The sequence below is a fragment of the Meleagris gallopavo genome, chromosome 22 (genome assembly GCF_000146605.3).
Source record: "Meleagris gallopavo isolate NT-WF06-2002-E0010 breed Aviagen turkey brand Nicholas breeding stock chromosome 22, Turkey_5.1, whole genome shotgun sequence".
Taxonomy (NCBI): Eukaryota; Metazoa; Chordata; class Aves; order Galliformes; family Phasianidae; genus Meleagris; species Meleagris gallopavo.
In genome coordinates this window covers 2,879,992-2,906,788 of record NC_015032.2, presented here as the reverse complement: position 1 = coordinate 2,906,788, position 26,797 = coordinate 2,879,992, and the positions used below count along the sequence as shown (strand labels likewise).

The window sequence follows — 26,797 nt, the reverse complement described above, 5'->3', positions numbered from 1 at the left end:
TGTTGGTTGTTGCTCAGCTGAACATGAGCCAGCAGTGTGGCCTGGGTGGCCAAGAAGACCAACAGCATCCTGATGTGTATCAGAAACAGCACAGCCAGCAGGACAGGGAGGTGATCATCCCCTGTGCTCAGCTCTGGTGGGGCCGCACCTCGAGTGCTGTGCTCAGCTGCAGGCCCTTCACTGCCACACAGACATCTGGAGCGTGTCCAGAATGGGGCAACGGGGCTGTGAGGGGTCTGAGCACAGTGGGGACTGATGGGGAGCAGCTGAGGGAACTGGGATGGTTCAGTCTGGAGAAGATGAGGCTCAGGGGAGACCTTATTGCTGTCTGCAACTCCCTGAAGGAGGCTGTGTGAGGTGGAGATCAGTCTCTGCTCCCAGGTAACAGTGATAGAAGGAAAGGTGATGGCTTTAAGTTGTGCCAGGGGAGGCTGACGTTGGAAATTAGAACTTATTCTCAGAAGGAGTGTTGATGCAGTGGCACAGACTGCTCAGAGAGGTGGTGGAGTCACCATCCCTGGAAGTGTTCAAGAAATGTGGAGATGTGGCACTGATGGACACTGATGTGGTCAGTGGTCAGTACTGGTGGTAGGAGGATGATTGGACTTGGTGGTCTTAGAGCTCTTTTCCAACCTTAATGATTCTATGGTTCTCCCCCTACCCCACGCAGGCTATGGGCACGCTGCCCCAGGCACAGATGCTGGCAAGGTGTTCTGCATGTTCTACGCCATCCTGGGCATCCCCCTGACGCTGGTCATGTTCCAGAGCCTGGGTGAGCGCATGAACACCGTCGTGCGGCTCCTGCTCAAGAAGATCAAGAAGTGTCTGGGCATGAGAACAACCAACGTCTCCATGGAGAACATGGTCTTGGTGGGCTTTCTGTCCTGCATGGGGACCCTGTGCATCGGGGCTGCGGCCTTCTCTTATTTTGAGGGCTGGACTTTCTTCCATGCCTACTACTACTGCTTCATCACCTTGACCACCATCGGCTTCGGAGACTTTGTGGCCCTGCAGAAGAACGAGGCGCTGCAGAAGAAGCCGCCCTACGTGGCGTTCAGCTTCATGTACATCCTGGTGGGGCTGACGGTCATCGGTGCCTTCCTCAACCTGGTGGTGCTGCGCTTCCTCACCATGAACTCGGAAGACGAGCGGCGCGACGCCGAGGAGAGGGCTTCGCTCAGGAGGGCCCGCAACGCCATCCACCTCACAGCCAAGGAGGACGGGCGCAGTAACAAGGCCATCTTTCTGCCGGCGGAGGACAGGACGAGCCAGATGAACCTGATCCCGCTGGTGCAGGAGGACGCGGAGCGGCAGCGGCGGCAGTCGGCCAACGGGGAGGGCAAAGTGCCGGCCTTCTGCACCTGCCTGTGCTACCAGGCCCCGCTGTGCGGCAGCCCTGCGCCCTCCCACCCCGAGACCTTGAGCTGCCACACCAACCCCGTCTACTACAACTCCATTTCCTACAAAATTGACGAGGTGTCGCTGAGCACACGAGGACAGACTGGCTCGTCCCCGGCCAGCACGTTGTCATCGGGCAGCGCTCGGTGCCCGCGGCACCCGCGGCCACGCAGGAAATCCATCTAGGAGCCTTGCTGTGCTGATGAACAATTAACAGAGGAATCAGGCCCCTCTGACCTCCCGTTTCTTCTGTTCCTCCCTCCCAGCTGGCAACCAGCCCTATATGGGGGACCTTGGGCCTGGAGATGGCATCGCTCCTCCAGCAGGGTGCCAGCCTCAATTACACAGTTTGGTTTTCCTTCCTCCCAAGCAGGCTCAAGCATTTGGGTCTGGAAGGGGCCCCATCAGCAGGATGTAGGTTTGCTTTCCCACCTGCCTGCTCTCAAAATGAAGGTGTTGCTGCCTTGGTCATTGAGCTGCGGTCACTGCCTCTTACCACACAGGCTGTCACATCTGCCAAGAGCACCACAATGGCCAAACACACGTTAGCAAGTCCTGCAGGGCTGAAGACATCCCACAGGCTGTTCCCTGGGCACGGATGAGGCAGTGCCATGCAAGGACAGGACCCGGGGTGGGCTGCAGCTCTCTGGCTGACGGCAGTATGGCTGGGGAAGGGATATAGAAGTCCTGGAGCTGAGCTCCATGCACCCACCTGCCAACCTGCAAGGTCCTCCAGCATCATGCTCACACTGACTGCTTGGTGGAAGGACCGCAGCCAAACCTGTGAGCCCAGTCTGTGCTGCGGGCTTAGTCCCAGAGAGCTCCTCCTTGAACCATGCAGCCACCTGCACAAGGTCAGGTTCAGATCAGGACATTAGCAAAGAGACCCAGCGAGGAGGCTGCTTTCAGATGGTGCTCCATGCCCCGTCCCACCCTGAGGAGAGCATGGGAGCAGGGTTGGGCTCTGGCAGTGAGAGCAGCTTTGCTTCACTTTTTTGTTTTCCCCCAATAAACAGACGTTTTCACTCAGTTCTATCTAAAAACCCCCTTGTGTGATTTTCCTCTCCATTTTGCCTCTGGTGGGGAAGGCATGCAGAGTACCCACATCAGGATGGCTTCAGAACAGGCTTTGCTTTCTCCTTTTTGTTCTGGGAGATTTAATAAAAGGTGAACCCAGATGCTGGTGGGCAAGTGTTTGTTACAGGAAAGGAGCAGATGTGCCTGAGCCCAAAGCCCAGCACCTTGCCAGGCTCCCCATGCCCTGCCATGGATAGACTGTGGATGTGCAGGGATGTCCCTGGGGGAGGTCACTGGTTGCTTAGTGACTGTCTGAGCCCATCCTGTTTCTGGGAGCTAGCGATAGTCTGAGGGTGGGAGGTGCCATTCATCACTCCCTGTCACACAGGACCAGGGATCCATTGGGGCCGGAGCTGCAGCAGGAGGCTGGGGGGGAGCTGCCCTGCCAGTCCACACAAGGGTTGGGATGAGAAAACCTTTAAGAAACTCTCAGGGGAGTGGCACTCTGCAATCCCTCCTGCACCAGGACTGCAGTTCCAGTGATACCCCCAGGGATGCTCTTCCCCAGAGGTGCCCACACTCCCCTGAACACACATCCCTCTTTGAACTCCCACCATCCTGGGGCACAGCAGTTATTCTGCCAGCAACACTTTATGTTCCAGGTTTCCAAATCAGTCTACCGTGGCCAGTGTGACCATGAAGGGTCCCCACAGAAGACAACAGCAAGAGCAGAAGGCTTCTGCCTGGAGTAAAAACAGGGGAGAGCTCAGCTGTGTGCCTGGAGATGCCCACAGACAAATTATGTCTGGAAATGGGGAGAGGAACGCAGGATTGAAATTAGAGTGGGTTCAGAGAGAACCCATCTGTTGAGAGCATCAGGAAGGAGTCCGGGCACTGCTGCGATGTAGCAGGCTGAGCTCACAGCATTTCCTTCAGGCACAAAGAGAATGGATGAGACCGCTGAATTTTAGATTAAAATAATCCAACACACCATAGGAAAAAAAAAAGGTTTTTATTGTCACCATTATCAACGTTTTCATTAGCTTAACACTGAATTGTAAATCACTCGATCATCACATATCGTCTGAATAAAACCTACAGACAGGAAAAAAGTACAGCAGAACCCTCCTTTGCCCACGGCCGCAGCACACCGCTGTCGGTGTCCCACGCTTCCACCCAAGGCAGCCCTGCACCTTAAAGCCCCCAGGCAGGAGCAAGGCCAGCACTGCCCGTCCTGGTGTCCCCTCCAGCTCTGTGGGATCAGAGCTCAGCGGGCAGCATTAAAAACCTCCAAATGCTTTGGAGAGGCCCCCCCACTCCTACAGGAAAGTGAGAGGAGAAGTAGCAACTGCATGGTGCCCCTGCCAAGCTATTGTTTGTTGTTTTCTGGAGCAACTGATGATGTAAAAAGTTTGGACCCAATGGAAGCAGCTTTCCCTGGGGGCACACGGAGGCAGCAGCCCGCTGCAGGGTGACAGCTGGGAGGACAGCCCCGTCCCCACGCAGAGACCAGCTCTGCGGGCTGCCCAGCAGCGTGGGATGGACGCTGCAGTGCAAAGAGGGGCTGCAGGCAGCCTTGGGCCTGTGGGCTGCAGTAAGGCCTCGTGTCAAGAGGGAAGGGAGAATGTACACAGGGAGCAGCAGAAAGCAAAAGCCGCTCCTGTCCCTGCTTTCTCCTGGCTGGCTGTACTGTATGGCATGGGCTGCAAGGAGCCTACAAAGACCCCCAGATCCAACCAGATTTGGCATGGAGCCACCCTGCGCTCTGAGCTCAGCACTGCCACAATTCGTGGCGGGGACACCTGTCCCTGCGTGGGTGGTAGGGCCACAGTAATACTATGCTGGGACCTTGGGGTCCCATTGCCACCCGAACCAGAGAACAGCCTGCAGCTCCCACTACCATGTGGCTGAGGGCACACACCACAGATCTGCTCCAAGTAAGGCTCAAAGCAGCTTTAGGTGCAGGAGACGGAATCACCAAAATAGAGACCAAGGAGCAGCACTGGGTAAGGAACAACAGCCCCAAGGAAAGAATGCTGCAAGACGTAAAGACTGTGTTCAGTGGGATCTGGAGCCCAGATTCAGATAGTGGGCAGCTATCTGAATCCACGGTGCCCAGGCAACTAAAAACCAAGCCCTGGATTAGCACACAACAGGCTCCAGGCATGCCCTGAGTCCTACCTTGGAGCGTTCCTGCCAACATCCCTCCCACATGCTGTGTGTCCACGCACCCTTCCTGCAGGACAAAGCCCTCTCCTTTTTGAGCTGGGGGCCGCACGATTCCCGACGTGCTGCGTCAACACAAAGCTGCCCACTGGCCCAGCTCAGCAGGGCACACAAGGCGCTAGCTGCCATCTCAGCTCCTGGGAAGGCATGAAGGGAAAAGCATTAGGTCTCAGCCTCTGTTTGCTGGTGCTCCATAAAGGGCTGGTGCTGGCTGCTCCTCATGTTTGGTTGCTAAAGTGCAAAGAACCAAATGCTACAAGAAATTCTCCCATTCCTCTCTTCCACTAGGACAAGAGCAGGTACCAAAGGCAAGGGAGGGCAGAAGGTATCCACGCTGTGGGAAATGCCTGAGACTCCTGAGGACAGAGCCTGATGTTGCTGCTGTGGGTGAGTGGCTGGGGCTGCAGGAAGGTCCTGCCATGGCAGATGCCCCAGGTGACCCGCAGGCGGGGCACTGTGGCTGCACACACACACACGGACACCAATTACAATCTGTGTGTTTCCCTGGACTGCTCTGCTGATGGCACTTGGCATTCACATGGCTCTTTATCCTCCAAGCATTTCACAATCAGCTGTGAATTATTTCTCTCATTACCCATCTGAGCTTCCAGCATCTGAGCCGGTGGCCCGCCGGCTGCACGGCTGGCAGGTGGCAACCTTGAGAACAGTGCAAGATGGGCCACAGGCAACCGAGTGGAATGCTGTTCTGAAGCTGTTTTATTTTAGGTACCACAACAAAGATAAAGCTGACTTAAAATCCAGTATCTCGATCCTACCACCACAGAAAAATCTTTTGCTGAGCTCAGCATCATTCAGCTTTCTGAAGGACAGCCAGAACAGCCCGCTCCCGTTCACATGTCAGTCCCCCGTGATCCTCTGTGAAGGTGCAATCTCGCTGCCTTGGGTGGAATTTTCTAACAAAATGGACAAATGCCATCTATGAAATTGACAAAACAACCCACAAAGCCTTTAAATGAGAGCAGTTCAATCTGCTGCTCTGAAATAAACTCCCTTTAGCTTGCCCCTGCTGCCTCGAGGCAAACAGGCAGCTATGGGCAGAACTCACACAGCCCAGAGTGCAAAGGCTTTTTTGCTTTATCAGGGCTACAGTGGCAGTGGGAACCGTTCTCATTGAGTTACAAATACTAAATAGCCTAAGAAAAACAGGGTGCTTGAAACAGTCATTAAGTTTATATTGAAACTATTTTTAAACTCTGTAGTATGAAGTCACCTACAGCTGTTTCATTCTTCACCTAAGAGATTTCATGTTAATGGGCACATATACTCACAGAGAAGTCTACACGATGAATATTTCTTACAAGGCAACAGCCCAATCTTCAGTTTCACAATCAAAGTTAATACAGACCTTTTTCAAAAGTGATGTCATTAAGATTGAAGACAATTATAAACTGTATCAACAATATGTACTACAGCCTGCAAGTCACAATCTGTGCACACCAAATGGAATATATTATTGCTTGTTAGCCTATTAGACTTTCTTTATAAAAAGATTTTTATACAGAGTACAGGATTATGACAAAACTAGCTAAGTCGTTTTCATCTTGAAAATACAACATCAATTATTTCTTTCAACAAAGGCTCGAATAGTAGCTGAGAGTTAATGAACAATGACAAATATTTACTAATAATTTTATGGCCAGTTTGAACAGAATTTCCTATAGGACTCTTTTCCGGTGGTTATTTACATACGTCTCTTTGCTTTTGGAAAAGGGGTGATAAAATATAACGAGGAACACAGAAATCAAAAGAATGAGTAAACTCCATACCGAGGACGTTAAACATTTTTGAAAATGCTAAATTATGCTATCTGTTAAAAAACATACATCATCTTGTCTTTAAAGAAAAATATTTTTCCTGTTTTAAAATATTACTAACAGCATGTAATAAACTAACTTAAAATGAGTCTCATAAAAAAGTTGTCTTGCTGTCTAAACATTACTAAACATGCTTAGGTTGAGATTCTGTTGACTGCCTCAACGTCTTAAAAACAGCCCCTGTACAGGAGCCCTGATATTCTGACTCCAGAAGACCTGCCAATTTAGAACAGTACAGAGATATAGGATCCAGTAGCTAGAAACATTAAATACACATCATCAACCAAAGAAATAATTCTGCAGCAATCTGTGAAGCAATCCACACCAAGAAGGGGATGTGCTTGGCTGACGGAGAGTCAGCGGGCCTCACTCTGCCTGCCCACGTGGCTGTGGGCACACAACGAGGACCCGTGCATTGAACTGCAGAATGAGGATCTTGTGTTGTCTCTATGGCATCCCAGCTGTGCTGGGGCAAAGGGAAAGCAACACCAGGAGACCAGGAGAATTCGCACTGCTGCCTGAAGAAACGTGGCCATGTTCTGCTCAGCCCGAGGAGCGAGAGCCGTGTGGGGCTCTGGTGTGCTGGGCTACGTGGGGAGAGATGGCTCTGCCTCAGCACCACAACTCCCTTTGCTTCCTGCATAACAGTGACGGAGGTAAAAGGGATCAGCTCTCCAGTTCTTTCCTGCAAGCAACCTTCCCGTTACTACTAGAATGGAGCATCTAATGCACAAGGGAGGAGCAGGGATGTGGGGCAGATACTCACCTCTCCTCAGTCTCATCCCTCATCAGCACTCGCAGACAAAAACCACTGTGATGGCTTTTTTTTGCTTTTGTTAGAAGTCTCCTGCCCTTTCCCTCTCCCTGATTGTAACTAACCGCTCAGCTCAGACACAGGAAAAAAGCTCCATCAGGACTAAAGGGGATCAAAGTTTAGCTTTCAGCCACTCGCCACCCTGGCAAACTGCTCCAGCACACCGGTAATCACAACCAGCACATCACACCACCTTAGACAGAAACTGACAGGTCAAACTCAAAGGGAAATAAGGGGTTAGGTTTTATAAAAAGAAGCCATTCCAAGCCCAAGATTTGCCATGGAGGCTACACTGGGAGTCTTAACATCGATGGAAAACTAGACTTCATTTTTAACTGCAATATGCCATAGTCAGTGCAGGAATCATGGGCATGAGTGGAGCAAGAATTGAGACCGGACAGTACTGTGCAATGTGACAGCCTGACCTGACACTCCGTGCCCTGAGGGCACTCTTGGAAGTGCCTGTGAGTCCTGTGAGTCCATCTGCCTTACAAAGGAGCACCACCAGGACTGCATCACCCTGCCATGCTTGGCAGCCAGACCTTGCAACCTTCACTCACTGCACAGAAACAGGACTTGGAAGTGACTCCAAACGCAAGGGAGAATCAGGCTACCACCAAATAGGGAACAAGGCAGAAGAGAACAGCCCACAGCAGACTGTTAAAATGACCTCTAAATTCAGAATTCGGGACGCTAATAAAAACAACACGAGCAAAGTGCCTTTTTTGGTGTGGTTTTTTTTGTTGTGTTGTTTTTTTTAACCATGACAACAAACTTTTAGAACGACTACAAATAAATGGAAGACATTCCTCAGCACTGAGGAGTCCTGTTTTAACTACGCCAGTCATCTTTGAGCTTGTGGCACTTTTAGAGGGATGGGATTTAGAGACATGTTGCGTTTGCCAGGCATAGCAGAACTGAGCTTTCCAATGGACAGTCATTAAATAATGTTTCAGAGGGAATTTTTGGGGGGATAAAAGACTGCAATGTTGCATTCATCTTACTGACAGAGGACAAAGATGACCAACTGGCTGTTATCAGGAGACAATGTCAAACAATCTCCAATAGGAAGTGCTCAGCACTACTTAGAACAGAAGCCCTGTTTCTCAGTTACCAGGCTTGGAATGTACCTGGAGCTCCCCACAGTCCTTTTAAAGACATAGTTATTAAAAGATCCGGTGCTACAAACCACTAAATCTACCTAATCTATTCTAGTTCATACACGTATTGTACAATATTGCCTAGTACTCACTACATACCAAGAGGAAAGGATGCTGACTTGAATTACAGTAAATGTGCTTCTTTAAAAAATGAGCGTCACAACATAGTTTGACCAGCATGCAACAAACTTTCTTCAGCTAATATATAGAAATTGTCTAATACGATTAGAAAAAATAATTAGCGAGAGGCCAGAGACATATTTCATCAAGGAAATTAAGAGATTTATCTGAAATGCTGAGGCTTAAAAACCTATCCATTCATTCTATGTCCCTTCTGCGCCTTCCCTCTCCTTTATATCATACCATTTTTACAGACATTATTGTAAGGCCTATTTGTTTTGTATCTATTCTGCAATTTATCTCAAAATGATTTAAAACGCCACAGACAAGCTTGGATCAAAAGCAACTGCTCTCTCCATCCACTCTACAGTCATGCTTTTACTCTAACAAAGCTGAGGTCCGCATGCAGAAATAAATGCTCTGAGTGCCTCAGGGAGAGGCTGAGGATCTGCTCACTCCTAAACGTGATATGGGACCTTCACTTTTAAATCACAAAGTAAAACATCTCCAAAGCTTATTTTGAAAGTGCAATCACCAAATCCTCATTAAGAATTATGAAAAAAAATCTAGCCATTAGCAGGAAATCTTTGGAGATTCTCTATTATTTTTCATAGTAAGTGTTTTCAAAGAAGAGATTTTAATTGTGTAAAGGATCTAGCTTGCCTTTCTCTAGCACACGTCTCTGCTGACAGAGAAAGTGCTTCACAGGTTCACCTACAATGCTCCTTTCCACTTAGCGTTGCACTTAAATGAAATATACATGCTGTGACCACTGTGCCTTCAGCTTCCTCACCCATTACTGCTCCATACTCTGGGGACAGCATCTCTTCTTTCAGGACATTTGACAATGCTTGCGTATCACTGAGAGTGCCTAAAGCAACCTTCTTTCCACGAGGAAGGTTATGTGCTCTCAGCACCTTCCTGTCAGATGACAGATTCCAATTTCTTTCTTCTGCACCCCTACAAATCTCACTCTCCTGTGGCAGAATAAAACAGCCCCGTTTCAGGTCAGTCAATAGCACGACAGGAAGGGCAGCATCTCCAGCAGATATGTACTGGTACAAAGGAGATGAAAGAAGAGCAGGAGATAGAAGAAGCGACTGAAGGATGCAGAGTAACAAGTGAGGGTATAAAGGTATAAAGCATATCTCAAGCTGCAAGTCTGATGCTCAGCTCCCACCTCTGGTGGTTTGGTGGGTTTTTTTCTGAGCAAAATTGCAGGTAATTAGACTGCTAAACTCAAACTCTGTTCAAACTGCCTGGTCTAAGCAGGTGCTTGTTCTCCCACTGAGTATGCTTCATCAGCAGTGTTACACAAGTAATGCAGGAAAGACACTTGCTGGTAATTTGGCACAGTTAGAAAACACAGCAATGACAGTGTTACAGGTAACGTGATTCAGTGATGTGGAATTGATACTAAAGAAAGAATTACAGGTTTCTTTCTTTTTTCTTCTTTCAATAAGATCTTACGAAAAACTCATGCTTCCTCTGAAACTTTCTGCTCTTGCTCTTTCTAGGTCAGATATTGGCCTCTGCATTTTTTAATGTACTTTGAGAAAGAATCTGCCTAAGAAATTTTGACGATGCACAGTTAAGAGAAATACCTTCTTTCTCCCCCCAGAATTTTCAAATGCTGCAACTTTCCAGAGTTAATGCTGATCTGAAACAAGGGTCCAAGAATGACAGTGAGAGAAGCGAAACAAGAGGTGTATGTCTAATTTGACAACTAGGACTCATGCCCCACGGCACCTCCTCCGACAGAGAGGGCACAGCACCCTCCCCCTTGTCTTCTGTCTAAGGTCACTGGTTTATCCTCCTCTTCCAGCTCCACAAGAACTGATTGAACATGCATTGCGCTTGAGGTCAGAGTTCCAGCAAACAAAACCTTGACAGCATGTTTAAAAAACAAAAGCAGTTCCCCCTTCCTTACTCACTAAGACCTGTCACAGCAGGGTCCCACTGTGCTCTCCAGGGAAAGCTGCGAGGACTGGCGCAGGAGCGGGCCTGTAGTGGGATCCACCATTGAGGAGGTTGGGAAGAGCTTGTACCAGCCAATTGCTAAAGTTGACAAATCCAGTTCTTCCAGGAGGACCCTTGCGACTCCCATGAAGTGCTTGCGCTCCATGCGGCCGTAGTTTCCCCAGACTATCACCTTAGAAACAAGAGGGGGAGCACAGTTAATCCACAAACTTGCATGCTCGCTTGGGAAGCAGCAGTCTGATCAATCTTCTATTCCTCCTATGTATCCAGCTTCTCTGGGCTTTACTAGAATCCAAGAAGGGTGTAAATGTTTACACTACACAGGCACACACAGGGATACACTGGGCTGCTGCTGATGTGAAGTCCTGGATGATCATTTTACCTGTATTTTTAGTGCAGCTTTACTAATCTGAACGTTAACAGACTTTTTCTTTTCCCTATACAAAAGAATTGAACGTATGTGTAGATGAAACACTCTTCTTCAGTAGGACGACTTCTGTAGGCCAAGCACATGCACGACATATCCCTGGAGCCACAGCTCCAACACTCACAATACAAACCAGTCCTGGCACAACGGGCCTCGAACACAGCAAAAGTACACAACTTAACTTCAGCCTTGTAACGCACAGCAAATGGCAAAGAGACATGGTCACTCACCTGGAGAAAGGGCAGGAGCTGAGCACTGGCAAGCTGGACTGGTGATGTAAGGGGCACACTTGAAGTGGCATGCAGGGGAAACAACAGACTGCCAAGAAAAGCTTGGAGACACAGAGGAAGGTGTAATGAAAGAGCTGGCAGTTGAGCAGGGAAAGCTGAATCACACTTACGACACGATGGAGACCGGTGGGTGGAACAACAGATGCAGTGAGGGTCACGGGCTTAGACATGCTGGAGATCTGCACGTGACCAAATGGCCCTATGTGGCTCAAGACAAAGGTGACGACTGACTCCATAGCAAGTCCGAGTTCTGAAGAGGAGAGGATGAGTATGATGGGTTATGATGGTGACTGGTGATCTCTGACTAATCATTCTTTCCCCCAGGCTCTGAATAACCAGAACATTACATTTTTAAGTAAAACGAGGCAGGAGAGACAATGAGTGTCAATGAAAAGCGAAAAATTACCATTCTAGGTCAGCATGGGATGGAGCAAGATATTACAGAAAGTTGGTCTGGTGGCACAGCAGCTGAGCCAAGTTCCTAATTTTATTCTCTTTGAGTAAGTTCCAGTGAGACATTGCAAGCTGCAATGAGACACTCAAACTGGTCCTGAAGACAAACGGAGTGACACAAATGGAGCAGGGCATGGGACAGAAGAACTGCAACGAGGCAGACATAGTTCCAACCCTCTTGTAGCAGACCTGCCTTCTGCACCAGGGATGCTGTTAAGGCAAAGACACAGCTAGGAGACCAAGTGAGAGGTTCACAGAGGACCATATACTGACATTTAGCACAGCTGCTTGTTACTTGGTTTCTGCTGTACCACAGCCCATGGGAAGGCAGCACTATTGCTCATTAAGTGGCAAAGCAGCATGGTAGCATTTCTCACTGTTCTATGACCAAGGCCTATTCATAAAGGTAAGGCCAAGGCAAAGACTCATGAGAACCCTTAGCCATGGTTGAGTGCTGGATGATGAAGTGGTGCCCCAAGACAAGCAGTACTGGATAACCCATGAGATCTTTTCCAGAGACAGCTGTGCTCTGCCAACTCACCTTGGGCACTCTTTGGGACACCCTACCTGAAAAACGCTGCTCAGGTCTCTGAAATAGAGACAAATATTACGTTTCATACTGAGCTTTCCATCCGTGCTGGGGATAAAATCTATAGCTCTTAACACCTTCAACATATTTCATGAGCTAATTTTTGGGTACCTCAGCCTTGCTTCCATCTTCTTTGTGCCAGCACGGCACAAAGACCATGGCTGTGGTCCACAGAGAAGTCAAGATGAAGATTCACTCAACAGCATGGCTGCAGGTAAGGAAACCCAGACCAAGCCAGAACCCACATTTTAGTTGGAAAAGTTCACTATAGCTTCAATAGGGAAAAGTGCTTCCAATCAAAATAAATAGAGAAGAGTTCACTAAGAAGGATCCGGTAAATCAGCTGGCAATTCATATGTGAGTGCAGGTAAGCAAAAAAAACTCACAGATTAATTACATCAGAATTTCCAGTGGATTTTAGCTAGGATTTATGGCACGGAAATGACTTAAGTATGGATTAACAGTAGAATTCATTCGAAACACAGGTACAGAACTGAAAATGAGCATATGGCAGGAAATGTATGGCAGTAATAAGAAAAAGGTAGAAACAGGTAGGGTATGTGATTGGGTGAAGGCCAAAGCAGAGCGCTCTGAATAAACACAGAAAAAAACCTCTGTTGCAAGGCTGTCTACTATCTGTAGATATTACTCATTTCCTGACTGGAAACAAAACTAAAATCTTCTCCTGCTAAGAGTTCATGTTACCTGGCATGGTATCAAATAATAAAGTTTGAGTATAAAACAATGCTTTTCCTTTTCATTTGTTACGTTCAGACCGAGTGCATCCCGTTCAACGAAAGCATCAGCTTTTCCTCCTCTATGTTACAGAACAGATGAAAGAGGGAGATGGGCAGACCTGAGACTCATTCATCTTACCTGTAATACTTTGCCCTGGGGGCTCTCAGGAAACAGTAACACCTGATTGTACAAAGGGTCTAATGATTTGCGAGCCACTTTCGTCTTCTTTTTCGCAATGCACACGCCATTCTCTAACAGGTAAGCTTTGATGTAAGCAGCTGGAAAAAAACAAATACAGTCAAATACAAACAAACCTTAATGCTCAATTTTGAAAAGACAGAGTGCTGTGTCTCCTATTTCTAAAGAAGGCATTTGCAGCAGTGCACAGTTTTACTCAACCACTCTTATTTTCAATATGACAGACTGCTCACTCTCACAGAAGCCAAGCAGAATCAACAATACCCCTTTCTGCAAGCATTGCAGGAAGCTGGGGCTCAGTGAAGTATTTGAGGAGGTCAAAGCACAATACCTGGCAGTGTTTTGGAGCCGGGTTTTGGTGTGAGTCCTCGAGCCTGAATGATATCCACTTCTAGCTGCCCATTTCGCTCTTGCAAGCCAATTTCCACATCCCCTAAACCAAAATGTCAAAACAGACAGAACACTTTCAAAACAATCCATCTGCGGGCTGATAAAATGTTAAAAAAAACAACCCCTGTGTCATGCCTGCTACGAGCTGTGTCAAATTGTAGGCCCTAAGTGCCTGATCTCCTCCTGTGTTACTCTGGAGTAGCTCTGCAGTGACTCAAACCCACATTTTCAAAAACAGCCTGTAATTCCAGCCTCCAAACACAGCTTTGGTGACTCAGTCTCACACTCTTTGGCGGCAGCTAGCCTCCAACTTCTACCAGACTGGAATATCTAGAGCTGCAGGCTGCTTCAGAAGATGCAGTGTGCCATAAGAATATCTTTACAGAGCACTGGGCTCTGTATCTAGACTAGAAAAATGCACAGGATGCATTTTCAGAATTTTCACTGCCTTTTACTTAGTCTGTGCCTTCCGGATCTGACAGAGGCAAGTATGAAGCCAGTGCTCCCCTGCTAATGCCTTATTAGCAGCAATCAGCAAAAGCTTGCAGCAAAGCTTACTTGACTTCACACAGAAATGGAGCGGAGGAGTGGTGGAGCAGCAGATGCTGGACACATTATTAGGTGGCTCGTAGGAGTGGTCTGTTCAATATTAAATTTAAGCCATCTAAGATCTTGGTGTTCCTTACCCATCGAGGTGGTGGCCAAGGTCTGACGCCCAACAAACTGTGCGGGGCCCATGCTGCCCAGGAAGTCACTGAACTGCCCAGCAGATGCCAAATGGACTCCACTGAAATTCAAGCTGCAAAACAAAGTGGTTTTGGCAAGTGGTTAATTTGCATTTTAAAGCAATTTGGTGTAACTAAAGAGCCTGATTTAAGACATCTTTAGCATGAATAACATTTACAAAAGCATTTTCTCTTGCAAAACTCAATGATTTCAAAGGCAGTTTAGTTAGGTGAGATGCATTTAAAATCTCTTTCCTTGTATTAAAAAAAACACAAACAGTATTGGTTGCAGTCAGCAGTTGGTTAATACACGTTTGTCTACAAGGGAAAATCGCTGCCATCTCAGACTCACGTGCAGCCTGTCACCTCTTCCAGGTAGCACTGTTATCTAAGCAGCTTCTTGGCATAGTTCATAGGAACTCTCTTGGTAGCTATCCTTTCCCAACCTTCATTTTTGGGAATCAATTAACACATCTAGAGCTGTGTTCAAATGTGAGCTCAAGGCTGCTGACATCAATCCCCTTTGGAGTGAATTCCCTATTGAGTTCTCACAGGCAGAGCAATGCACTTCCTCCTTGACAAGAGGACCTCACTCCTTACCACTCAGCACCAGAATCACCCATCGCACTCACTGCATGTTTTCCCACCTGCTTCCCTGACCACCTTTGAAGCAGTCATGAAGACCCAAATCCTGGTTCAAGGCTAAAAGCACAAGCAACTTCAAATGCCAGCAGTACCTCTACTTCAAAAACAGCAGCAAAGCAGAAGCTGTTAGAGGACGCAGCCCTCAGCTCTATTCATCAGGCATCATTTTGAGGCATGACTTCAGGCAAAGCAAAAGGGTGAGACCCTGTGGCAGCTGATTTACGCAGCTGGATTACAGGCTGTTGGAAAACCTGCTGCTCCATTTGGTGCTAATAGCAAGGAGAAGGCCAGAAGCCCTCATGAAACACCCACGCTTGTCCTGCTGACATCTGCCAAGCCATGACACAGCTGCACGTCAGTCTGTGCCAGGGATACCCACATACCGTGCTGCACTCACACGCTGCATCCCAGGAAGCTGCTGTATGTGGAAGTGATGCAAACTGCAGCCCTGCACTCTGGCCTCGGAGGGGACAACTGCCCACATATTGATCCAGCTCACTGCTTCCTGGAATTCATTTCTCAGAAAGGAAAAGAGAGGAGAGCCATGTGTTCCTTCCAACCTACCCCAGCAATGGAATTCAGGAGCAGCCCTGCCTTTGGGGCAGGCCGGGCACTGCAGGCTGCACACAGCCACGAAGACCCATTCATTCCCCACTGCGAGCCACCTCCATTTAAAAGACATTCAAAGCATGTTTTTAAATCCCATTCATCCAGAAGAGTGGTAATTTCAGGTTGAGATTTCAGTTCTCATTAGCTATGCGCAGACCCAGGCTCAACCTGCTGGGAATATTTATTTATTCATGTGATGAAGGAGGAAGTCACGCACAAACCTCAGCATCATGCTGCACGTGTGACAGGAGGGACATGGCAGCAGTGGGACACGCTGACAGCTTCACGGGGTGGCTCATGGCCTCGTGCTAACAGCCAGAATTTTCCTAGGCAAAGGGCACAGCCCAAAGCTGCCAGATCTGGTGAGGGCTGCACACAGACACCCACCCCCAGCACTGCTGCATCTGCACGCACAGGGAGATGCGATGGGGAGCGCAGAGCAGCCTGCAGCCAGGAGGCTACAAGGCTAAGATTTGCCCATACAGGATGGAGTCCAGTCCTACAAGCTGCTGGCCCAAGCATTTTGAGCTGTCCATAGAGGGTCAAGAAAGGGTGAAAAGTTGTGCTTAGAGAGAACCCGGAATAATTCAGGAAAAAGGAGATCTGACAGAGAAAGACATAAGATTCAGACAGAGATGAATGGACTATCAGCCAGAAGGTAAATGTTTTCTTTATCCTCTTCAACTCATGGAAGATAAATGGACAAACCTTAGGTCTTACTCCTACCCCAGGGAATACATGAGCAAGCACGTAAATAACAAGCTGGCAAGAGAATGCACTGCACTCAGGAAAATACTCACTGTCATGCTCCTAACAGATGCTCGTCTCGTTAACAAGATGCCTGGGATGAGGAGAATGGAGAACAAGTACTGACTGAAAGAAGCCTAGAGCTGCAGAAGCCCAAGGCACAGGTGTCTCTCTGTAAGTTCCCTGACCTCAAGGCAGGGCTGTGGAGTGAAGCCTGGCCAGTGACTGCTGTGGGGACTCAGGAGGGAGAAGTATACTCATTGAAACACCATTTTCTGTTTGCTGCTCAAGCAAAAGAGCACCAGGATGAGTGAGGATGCTGCTGTGTCCCAGCACAGAAATGGAAAAGGCCCATTTAAAAACAGACGTCAATGTAAAGACTCCAGTGTTTTGGCTAACAGCCACAGTTAATGGCTTTATTAGCACTGCATGTTAATGGCTTTATTAGCACTGCATGAAACTCAATTTTACATCAGACAGTTAGTTAATGTTCCCTTATGTTGTTATATCTGGATGGAAAAGGAAGATGCAGGGAATTCTTTAATGGATCACACCATTATGCTGCACTGAGGCTGAGCTTTTGCAGTGCTTCTTTATTAGACATCTGAAGCAGCAGCTTTAAATCAGGCTCCTTGGCTCTAAGCAATTCCAGGACATATATTTGGTTATTGTCAATAACACTGGAATGGAAACAATTTCTGTCTGGAAAAATCATAAGCCACCTCCAAGAAAGCTATTGCTGCTCCCTGGAGAGGAGAGAGGAAAAACAAAACTGCAGAAACGTAGCATGTGTGTGAAGAAAAGCCAGCAGGAACCATTAAGCTGCATCAGCTAAATTTAGGATGCTCAAATGCAGCTCGGTGAGCTCTATCTGTCAATGCTCAGTGAGAAACTGGGATGGTGGGTGGGGGGACCAGGCCTGATGCAGTCAGAGGTCTGTGCAACACCTTCCCCATTCACTCACCTGCTTTTTGGAGGGAGGAAAAGAGCTTTAGGCATCTTCAGGACTCCTTTGAGATGTTTGAGCCCTGGTGCTCTCCTGAGCCCTCCCTGCCGCTGCATCTCATGTTCTTCTCTTCCGCTGTCCAGAAGTCAGACCATGGGATTCTTCTGGTCCCATCACTAAAAGCACTCCCCCCCCACCATCTCACTCTTCCTTTCCCCAAAAGCACTCCACCTAAAGGGGTGGAAAATGCTGCAACCTGGTTATCACCAAGATGGGATGCCTTTATTTATCTCGACATAAAAAGAACTGCTAAAAATAGCTGCAGGAACAAAAAAGCACCATTCTGCAGCTGACCTGCAGGTAGCAACTGTCATACCCAGCACGGGCGGCTGCTCCAGACCCATCAGCAGTACACCAAGAAGATTAACAGGTGACATCTGTCAGCCTTTTGTCAAAGGGCACAAACCCTCTGCCCAACGAGCACAGCACAGCCTCTTGAGCAGGGAAGAAATTAATTACTGCTCCTCCAGCCCTCTGCTTTCACTGATCATGATTCACGGGCTCTGTTTTGTCACATCTGACTGGGAATGATTTTAATGAAGTTAAAGATAACGGGTTTGGCCGTGGAATTGGTTTTAAGTAAATGTGACTCTGTTATTGACCTGGAGGTGTGGGCAGGACAGGGCGACCTGCTGGGTGTCAAGGACAAGCAGAGGGCAGTGTGTTGGAGGACTTGCACAAGTCCTCGGCTGCAGGCAAAGGGGCCAAGCAAGGAGTGCAGCCCCACAGCAGCACTCACAGAGTGATGGAAGCTGGGGTCTCCGGGCCCATCAGCGCTGAGCAGCACCAGCAGAACATGCAAAAACGTTAATTCTGCTCGCGGCTCGAGGCTGATTTTGCCCAGGCTGCAAAGTCCGCTCCAGATGCGCGGATGGCCATTTCTAAGAACACGTCACGAACCGTGCTGCAAACATCGCAGCACCGGCAGCAGACCGAGCTGGGACAGAGCGACAGGAGCTGCTTGCAGCCGCTCGGACAGCCACCAGAGGGAGCCAGGAGCCAAACGTCGGCACGGGCTGCGCCTGCAGCGTGCGAGCCCCGAGCCCAGCGCTTCGCTCACCGCCCTGCCCGCCTGACAAAGGTCCCTGCAGACACCGCCGGCTCTGCTGGGAGACGTTTATGTGCGCTCAGACTGGGGCTGAGGTTGCCCAGATGTCGGTTTTTCCTTTTTGTTCGTTTAGTTGTTAAGTGCAACATCGTAATCCTGATTATTTAGGAAATCCGTGCAGCGGTTTCTGAAGACCGCGCTCCTGCGTTAGGTCAGGGCATGTGAAATCTGTCCTCTTCAGAGTAATTTAGGAGTGGCTTAAAGGCTCTCTGCCAGCTGCTGCTCTTTTAAGGTAGCGCCATTCCTGGGCTGCCCTTCCCTGGCACACGCAAACCATCAGGCAGTCGGATCCTCTACAGCAAGCTGCTCTTCACGTGTACTCAGATGGAGAATGAGTTACATGAAATTTGCTTGTAAACTGCTCAGGATCTGAACACCTTCATGGACAAAACTGATCTCAAAAGAAAGAGCAGAAGGAAAATTCAGAGTACCTGTGCTCATTCCTTCCTACTGCAACTGTGGCTCCACTGCTGCTCACCCCACCGCTGTTGGTTGCACATCAGCATGCAGAGCACAAGGCGTACAGACATGTCTAAGGAAAATGTATCATTAATTTCTCTCCACGTGGAGTTTGTCTGACCTCTTTTCTTCATCTATTTTTAAATTGCTTCTGGGATTCTGTATGCCAGGTACTACCACTGTGCTGCTGCAGATGGCTGCAGAACCAGCTTGTCAAGACCATGCAAACTTGTATGGAATAGGATAGGGAAGCACCTCCACGGGTCAGCAGGTCCTCACCCAGCCCTAAGGCCAGAGCAGTTTATGTACATCCTTATGACAACCACTCACCCACCCTGCTCTGAAAAGCTCTCTCCCTAGACAGCTTGTCCCTTTGCTTTGCTTTACTTTTTCCTCCCCAACCACTTTCCTATCAGCCCTCAACGTCATTTCTGAGTTATCAATGTGAAGTGCAAGACAGTCTATTTCCTTTCCTTAGCTCTTGACAGAATTATTATTTTTTTAGACTCTCACTTCCAAGCCATCAGGACTGGTCTCACTTGCACCAACTTGTGCTGGCTGCACAGCAGCTGCTACAGCTGTGCAAAGAAATGCAGAGCAAGGAACTGACCCTCTCAGATGGGTACAAGGCTCTGTTGTCATGGAGCTCTGGCAAGAGAACAAGGGTATTCTGAGATGATGCTGTGCCCTCTGCCTTGGACCAAATCCTCATAACTCTTTCCATCACAGTTGTACACTGACTCCTTGGCACTGCACTGCTCCAGTTCAGCCAGGTGGGGACTTGTGAAGCCAGAAGCTCCTTTCAAAAGACAACGCTCTGTGCTGTGCTTTTCACCATTCATTCACACTGTCCACACAATCACTATATTTGCTGTCAGCCCAGACCTATAGAGATTACTTTCAAAGAAGAGCTCCATCCTCTGTGCTGAGTACTGACATGGAGTTTGGTTGGGCCCTGGGCATTGCTGGGCTTCAGAAAGCACAATTCTCATAAGTATTTTCTAAAACATTTGTTTCCTCCTTTTAGTGCACAATTTTTATTTTTATTTTTTTTCCCCGCCACGATCAATAAACACGTTGCTAAACACAGCCACACAACTGAATATGCAGCTGTGGCTTAACCTGCACGGCTGGATGAACAGATTCACTACACATCCAATATCCCCTCACGAGGATGGCCCTCAGCTGTGTCTTTAAAAAACTGGGACAGCAAGACACGAATCCAGAAGAAATTGAGAAACAGATTCTTCTGAGAATGATAATATATTCGACAGTTATTTTATCTGAGCAGAAAGAAAAAGGCATCAGAACTCCAATTTTAGGAAGCAGGAACGTTCTGTCTAACAATTACAACCATTCACACTGCACATTAAGCTCTTCTAAATTGCATCTATCACACACAAAAGTCATGTTGCTATTTGCCAGACAAGGAAGAAGGCAGAACTGGTTAACTCAGCATCCCCTGCCCCTGCCTTTAAAACACATCCAGTACACGTCAGGAATTATTAATGCAATGCACATCTGAGTGCCACAGACCCGGGCACACAGCCCCGTATGCTGTCAAAATTGATGTGAGTGCTGCAGGAGCCTCTGCTTTGGCTGTGAAAGGTTTGTGAGAGCACCTCTCCCCGCAGTACCTGACGTGGAGCTCACAGCACCAACCACACAGCTCTGCTCAGCCTGACAGCTCCGTCTCTGCCTCCCAACAAGCTCTGCTCTCTCCTAGCCACTCCACTTGCTGTAACATTTTTAGCACTGTGACGTACTGTCTTATGTGCAGTAACACGCTGTACTCCGTTTGTGTGCTTCCGTCTGCTGCAAGAATTCTGCCACTTAAACTGTGCTATAAAAACGAGGCAGGGAACAGTGTACCAAGGCCTCCCCCACTCCTTCCCCACCTCGCCAGGCAAGCTCCAGTTCCACAGCTTGTCTCAGCCATACTCAATAAAAGACACCCTCTGGTCACTGCAGGTGCGATTCCATGCATTCAGCCCTGTGACAACAGGGGCACATCCACTCTGAGCCATGCTGGTCAAGCTGAACAGCACAAGGATCTGCTGCTGATGAACAGGCTCACTCACTTACTGGGATGCTACAGAAACAATTCTCCTTGCCTTCCCTGATTTCCAGCTTAAGACCTCGGGGTCTTGGTTTCCTACAGCCTGAAATGTATTAACAACACATTTCTTTTAAAAGACTCAGATAAAAGAAGAGCCCTAAAGGTAATTTGTCATAAAAGAGACTAGAAGTCCCTTGGCTATGAACACCAAGAAAGAGGATGTCAGTGAATAGCTACAACATGAATAATTCAGATGGTGCTTTTAGGGATCAAGCATTCCTCTGATTTTGGAGTAACAATGGTACCAATGCTGATCTCTGGGTGAAGGACAGCAAACCTGAAGGGGGATAGATAGTGACAAGGCACATCCGTGCCGTCTCCAGCTTCCTTCTGGTTCCTGCTTCATAGTAAAGCAGACAAAGGCAGGCAGCTCAGAAACTAGTTCTCATTGGGATTGCTCCCTCATAGGCACTCCTGGGAAAACCAGAACAAGCTGTGGCTTACAGGCACAGCAAGAGCCAGAACACAAGCGAGAGGCACAGGATGCCCACATCCAGCACAGACTGCCTTCAGCCCAACACTGCAGCAGCTGCAGGGGGAGCAGGTAAGGTGATCCTATGATGGGAAAAAGGGCAATGATGTGGCTAACAAGAAGCTTCCTTGCTGGACAGGCAGGCTCATCTCAGCAATTACAAGAACATACCTCAACGTTTTTGCTCTCGTCACCCGCTGGGTCTTTCTAAGGTAAATGTCACCTCAGCTCTCTGTAAGTTAATCATCTCTGCAGCAGCCAGCAAGAACAAAAAAGCTGACAAGTAGCATGTATTAGGGACCACAGCAGTTAGCAGCCTTTTGTTCCAGGCCCATTTTTGTCTTTCTGCTCCATTTTCAGGAAAAAAAAGGTTGGCAGGAGTAAGTTATACAAAAATCCAGAATCTGAATGTCTTGAGCAGCTTGTTGCTTTCTGAATGTCTTGTGCAGCTGCAACAAAAAACTCAGCCAAAACAAGACGTAGGTTGTGCAAGAACTAGGACAGAGCTGCTGAATCCCGAAGGTATATTTGAGAGTTACTCTTCTCTGCTGAATTCTTTCCCTGTGATGATATCGGTGCTGCCATGGGACTGCCTGGTAGGCACATGTTACATGGGGAGCTGCCCTCTCATGCAGTTTGCTAAGTGTGTACTTAGAAAACGCTGCTGCAGAAATCTGTACCCGGTACAAGGGATGGTTTGGATGAATTCTGAATGGAGATGTCTACGTGAGATCTGCGGAGGATGAAGAAAGTAAGACTCTGAGTTGAAAGATCAAGCCACAATAAGATGCAAGTCCTAGAAAGTGTAAGAAAGCCATCCAAGAAACAGTCTGTTGGAAAGAACAACTCAGAAGCCACAGTAAGGGCGAGACAGATGGTGTTCCTGGTCCCTGCAGCACGAACCCAGGCTGGCAGAGCACACCAATACATGAGGCTTGGCGCCTGCACATTGAGCCAGGGGGAGAAATCTAGAAGCCTGAATGACTGAAAATAGGTTTCTCTGAAATAAATATCACTTTCCCCTTCTATAAGGTCTCACATTGAGTTTTATTATATTAATTTCCTATACTAGTGCACAACTACTGTGCAGGATAAAAGCTGAGTAATGTGGTTGGGGAAGTTTTTTTGTTTTTTTTTTTTAACTGCAAAAAAAAAAAAAATCAATGGAGCAATGCACAGACATCATCAGCACTCTCTCACACGCTATATGAGCTCACATTCCAGCTTCCATCCTGCAGATCAGCTAACCTTTCACATACTTCAGCCTTTGAGTCACACCCTGAGATGAGTATTTTCTTGAAGGAGGGCCTACCGTATCTGAGAAGTACATCCCTATATGAGGTCTTATATATAAAATGATCCACGTTTTATGCATTATGGCAATCATACTGCAATCAGTGCTGCTCAAAATCATGCAGAATACAAAGTTCTTTGACTGTGATTCTCTGCTCTGCAGCAGAGCAGCTGGAGCTAGCTGCAGCCAGCCCAAGTGAACACGACAGAACTCAGTCTTGTCTTTTAAGAGCATAGTTAGTTGGCTGAGAGCAGGTAGCAAAGTTTTACTGAAATGTTTATCACTTCAGTGGATCACCTTTGGGAGCTGTCATTTAGTCCTTAAATTGAAGAGGATCAGGAAAACAATGAACTCTGGAAACAAGCTCTTCTGGAAAATAGTGTTTTGAATCCATCTTCTTCCCTCTGTGCACCAACCAAAGAGGTAAGTGGGTAGGAAGAACCGGGGTAACCTCATGCTGCTGAAAATGAGGTTTCTAACAGTCATCAGCAAAAACTCTCTGGCCTAGGACTATCTGCACGAGTCAAAAACCAGCAGTGAAAAGAAAATAAACTTCCACAGCTAACAGTCATATGAATCTTCATTATACTTCCCTGGGAAGGCACCTACAGCAAACAGGAGAAGCCAAGAGAAGTCTGATTCAGCAGAATAAATTTTTGCCCCTTGAAGCTATTCCCCAAACACTTCCTTTCTTTGCCGGGGGAAAAAAAAGCAAAGAAAATCCCCTCCCACCATGTTCCAAGAGCATAGGGTCCTCTCAGCTCTTTGTACTCACAGCCCGTTTGTTATCAGCCGTGGTTCAGACTGATAGCCACAGTTCCCATGGGCTCTCCAAGATCAATTATCCCACCTGAACAAAGCATCCAGAAATCCCTTATCACACACTTCAGAGAAGTGAGAGCAGGAAGCATCCCACCCTAGCACAGGGGCTGGTGAGGATGCTCCAGCAACATTTGAGGTTTGAATACCAAATGTCAGACATGTTCTAATAAAGACATTTGGATTGCAATGCAGGATTTCTTTGCCACACTGATTGCTACATGCTACTTTCCTTCAGGGTGTTTGTATGGGTGCAGCACTGTGTTGGCAGAAATATCCTCTCTCCAGGAACGACCAGCCAAAAAAGCCAGCAAATGCAAGGACAGGATACAGAAAAGTATACCCTTCCCTGGAGGATAAGCAATGTAAATATAAAGGGAAAAATATTTCACTCTGCACGAAAGCAGATTCTTGCCTCACAGTGCCAAGGGACTGAACTTAATCACTAATTCTCTGAATCTCAGAGCAGAAGCAGAACTCCAAGCCACAGGACTGTGGTGCTGCAGATGGAATATATCCCCCAAGACAACAGCTCACCGAAGAGATAAAGTACATCGTGGCTTCAGAGTGACAAGATTGCTATCGCAGCCCGTGCCTCATTACTATTTCCAACCTTCAGCACAGACCTGTGATGCCTTTCCAGGATTAGCCTACTTCCAAAGCTAAAGAAAGTATCTCTTAATTTACAGCCTGTTACTTATTTAACACCAGAACTGCATTAATTATTTGAGGCAGCCTTTGGACTATCCTGGGGTATTCTAACAGTGCAGTGTACATGGAGTATCACACAGGACTCAAGTACAGAGCGAAGCCATGCATGGCACCAGACTTAACCAGAACACATTTTAGGTGTGTAAACATTTTGGTCTCATACCCAGAAACATGGAACCATACGATATATATTGCCTACCCTTTTTTTAATACTGGTTTGTTTTATTGCTGTTTTTTTCCCCCACTTCCAAGATTCTCATGAATGGCCATCATAATCAAGTGATGATAATTTCCATATATGGCTTCAGATAATGGAAATACAGAAAACAGAACTAAAGACAAGTCAGTTCCTGAAGTTCTGGACCCTGATGCATTGCATTCAGTCACAAATGCAACAAAGTGAGTTGTAACTTCTTGTGGTTAAAACCTGGTTCTAAAATACACTTTTCAGGACACTACTCAAATCCAACAGAAAAGTTTGTTAACAAGAACTTGTAAATATGTTTTTTTTAACTTTAATATCAGAGTCACCGTTTTGTCACTTGCATCATTTTCATCACCTCAGCACACTTTTGTTTCCCAAATCAAAAAGGTATTCTGCAGTAGGGGAGACAGAGAGCTACCAAGCAATGTTGAAGACTACTGGCTTATAATTCATTACCGTTAATGAGCCTCAGTTATTCACCCTGAATTATTCTTCTAAAGGCAGAGCCGTTAAAAGTAATGGGTATCAGCTTCAGCCCAGAATAACGAGGACACTTTTAAAAAGTATATAAACAGTTGGAGTATGTGCCAGCTATGCAAGAAGAGGGAGCAATTTGCTCTGCTCTAATTGGATGGGCAGTACACCTGCAGCATAAACAAGTCAGACACACACATCTATCACGCTGGAGGAAAACTAACAGGTATAAGAGCAGAGCACCTCACAAGCAATCATCCAGCCCACTTTCAGTGACTTACTTTCCCTCCGATCCATAGCTGTTCATGCTGTCCTCAATGGACTCGTGGCTGGCCTGGCGCACGGTCCGGCTGGGCATTTCCACAGCCAGCCCTGTTTCTGTGCTCCTTTGGATGGCTCCTTTGAGTCTCCGACCATCCCCATCTAGAAACAAAAGATGAGAAGGGGCAGTTAGCCATTGTGCTCAGAGCCCTTTGCTGTAACAGAGTGAAGGAGAAGCAGAGGCGGCCTTCAGAACATCAGCCTGGCAGCACTTTGCTCTCACACTGTGTTCTGTTACTCAGCCTCGTCAACTGCTCCCAGCCATCTCTGGAACTAAGCCCAACATCCAGCAAGCCAGTGCCCAGCAGATACTCAAAATATACCTAACGCCCTACCTACCTCAAGAATTTGTACCAATTAATTATGCATTGAGTCCAGGTGCATACAGGCACGCAAGATGGCTCTATGCACAGAGCTACCCAACTCATGAGGACAAGCAATAACACCCACAGGCAGCCCGAGGTGTGCAGCGTGACCAAGCCTCGACACACCTCCTAAACCCCACAGCAAGTACCTGCGAGGAGAGCAGAGACCACTGCTCCATGTCAGCAGGGAAGGAGAAGGCCAGGCAGTAGCAGTGGTACTGAAGGCAGGAGCCATCCCAGATGGACAACAGGGGCACAGCCAAAACATTCCCCCATGTTGGCACTTGGGATGGCATCAGCAGGGAAACCCCAGAGAGCACCATTCCCACTGCACACTGCCTGGGTCAGAGCACAGGGAATTAAGGAGGTTCTCTTCCCTCCTGGGTGCAGCCTTCAGAGGCTCAGCCCTCTGAAATTAACAGCTGCTATTTTCATCCTTCTTCTCTAGCAGTCTGTTTCATAGAACAAACCACGTTATATAATGAACATGTAATGAATATCATTACTATTAATTGCCTTAGCTGGTGCTAGAAAGCTCCAACCTCATCCCACATACAGGACTCATCCTGCACCACATCAGCTCCAAGTCTTCCGAACAAAGCAGAATATCTAAGTCCATTCAAAAGTGTCCATCTGCTAACCAGGATTCACACAACAAACCTCCAACCCACCAACACAGTTTCTCTAATCTTACTTTTTGCTATCACTGCAGCAGGCTGACGGCGCTGAGGAGGGAATGCAACATTGCTAAGTCACAGTGCTCTCAGAAACCCACCAGCTTCTCAGCACCCCTTGCAAAAGAAATGATGAGGCTACTGAGCCTGGAGAACTCAAGATCCCCAAATATTTAAAAGAATAAATCATTCCCAGCTACTTTAGAGAGACACAAGGATATCTGTAAGAACCTCTCTAAAAGATGCAGAACACTTGCTTGTGTAGCAAGCTGCTTGATCTAAAAGCATTTTTCTTTAGGTCTCAGTCTAGCAGACGTTTTCATAAAAATAAGTAAGATACCAAAAAACTTCTAATCCTACTTCTCCAATTTTACCTGCACTGAAATACAAAGAGAATTTTTTTTTTTTT

At 47.5% G+C, this 26,797-nt stretch overlaps 2 protein-coding genes across 2 annotated transcripts in view; one reads left to right on the top strand and one right to left on the bottom strand.

The window, feature by feature from the left end:
- Positions 1 to 132: 132 nt before the first annotated feature.
- LOC100550818 (potassium channel subfamily K member 9-like) lies at positions 133 to 3,504 on the top strand. Its single transcript, XM_010722304.3, has one exon. The coding sequence runs from the start codon at positions 646 to 648 to the stop codon at positions 1,582 to 1,584; it is 939 nt and encodes a 312-aa protein (XP_010720606.1). The 5' UTR covers positions 133 to 645; the 3' UTR covers positions 1,585 to 3,504.
- A 4,530-nt stretch (positions 3,505 to 8,034) lies between these two features.
- The window catches only part of RIMS4 (regulating synaptic membrane exocytosis 4), a 19,317-nt gene continuing 554 nt past the window's right edge, over positions 8,035 to 26,797 (bottom strand). Inside the window, exons 2-6 of the mRNA XM_010722303.3 lie at positions 25,310 to 25,451; positions 14,322 to 14,434; positions 13,577 to 13,678; positions 13,186 to 13,325; positions 8,035 to 10,722 (exon numbers count right to left, since the gene is read on the bottom strand). Coding sequence (XP_010720605.2) covers positions 10,504 to 10,722; positions 13,186 to 13,325; positions 13,577 to 13,678; positions 14,322 to 14,434; positions 25,310 to 25,451 — 716 coding nt within the window. The 3' untranslated portion in view covers positions 8,035 to 10,503. The remainder of the gene's footprint in view (positions 10,723 to 13,185; positions 13,326 to 13,576; positions 13,679 to 14,321; positions 14,435 to 25,309; positions 25,452 to 26,797) is intronic.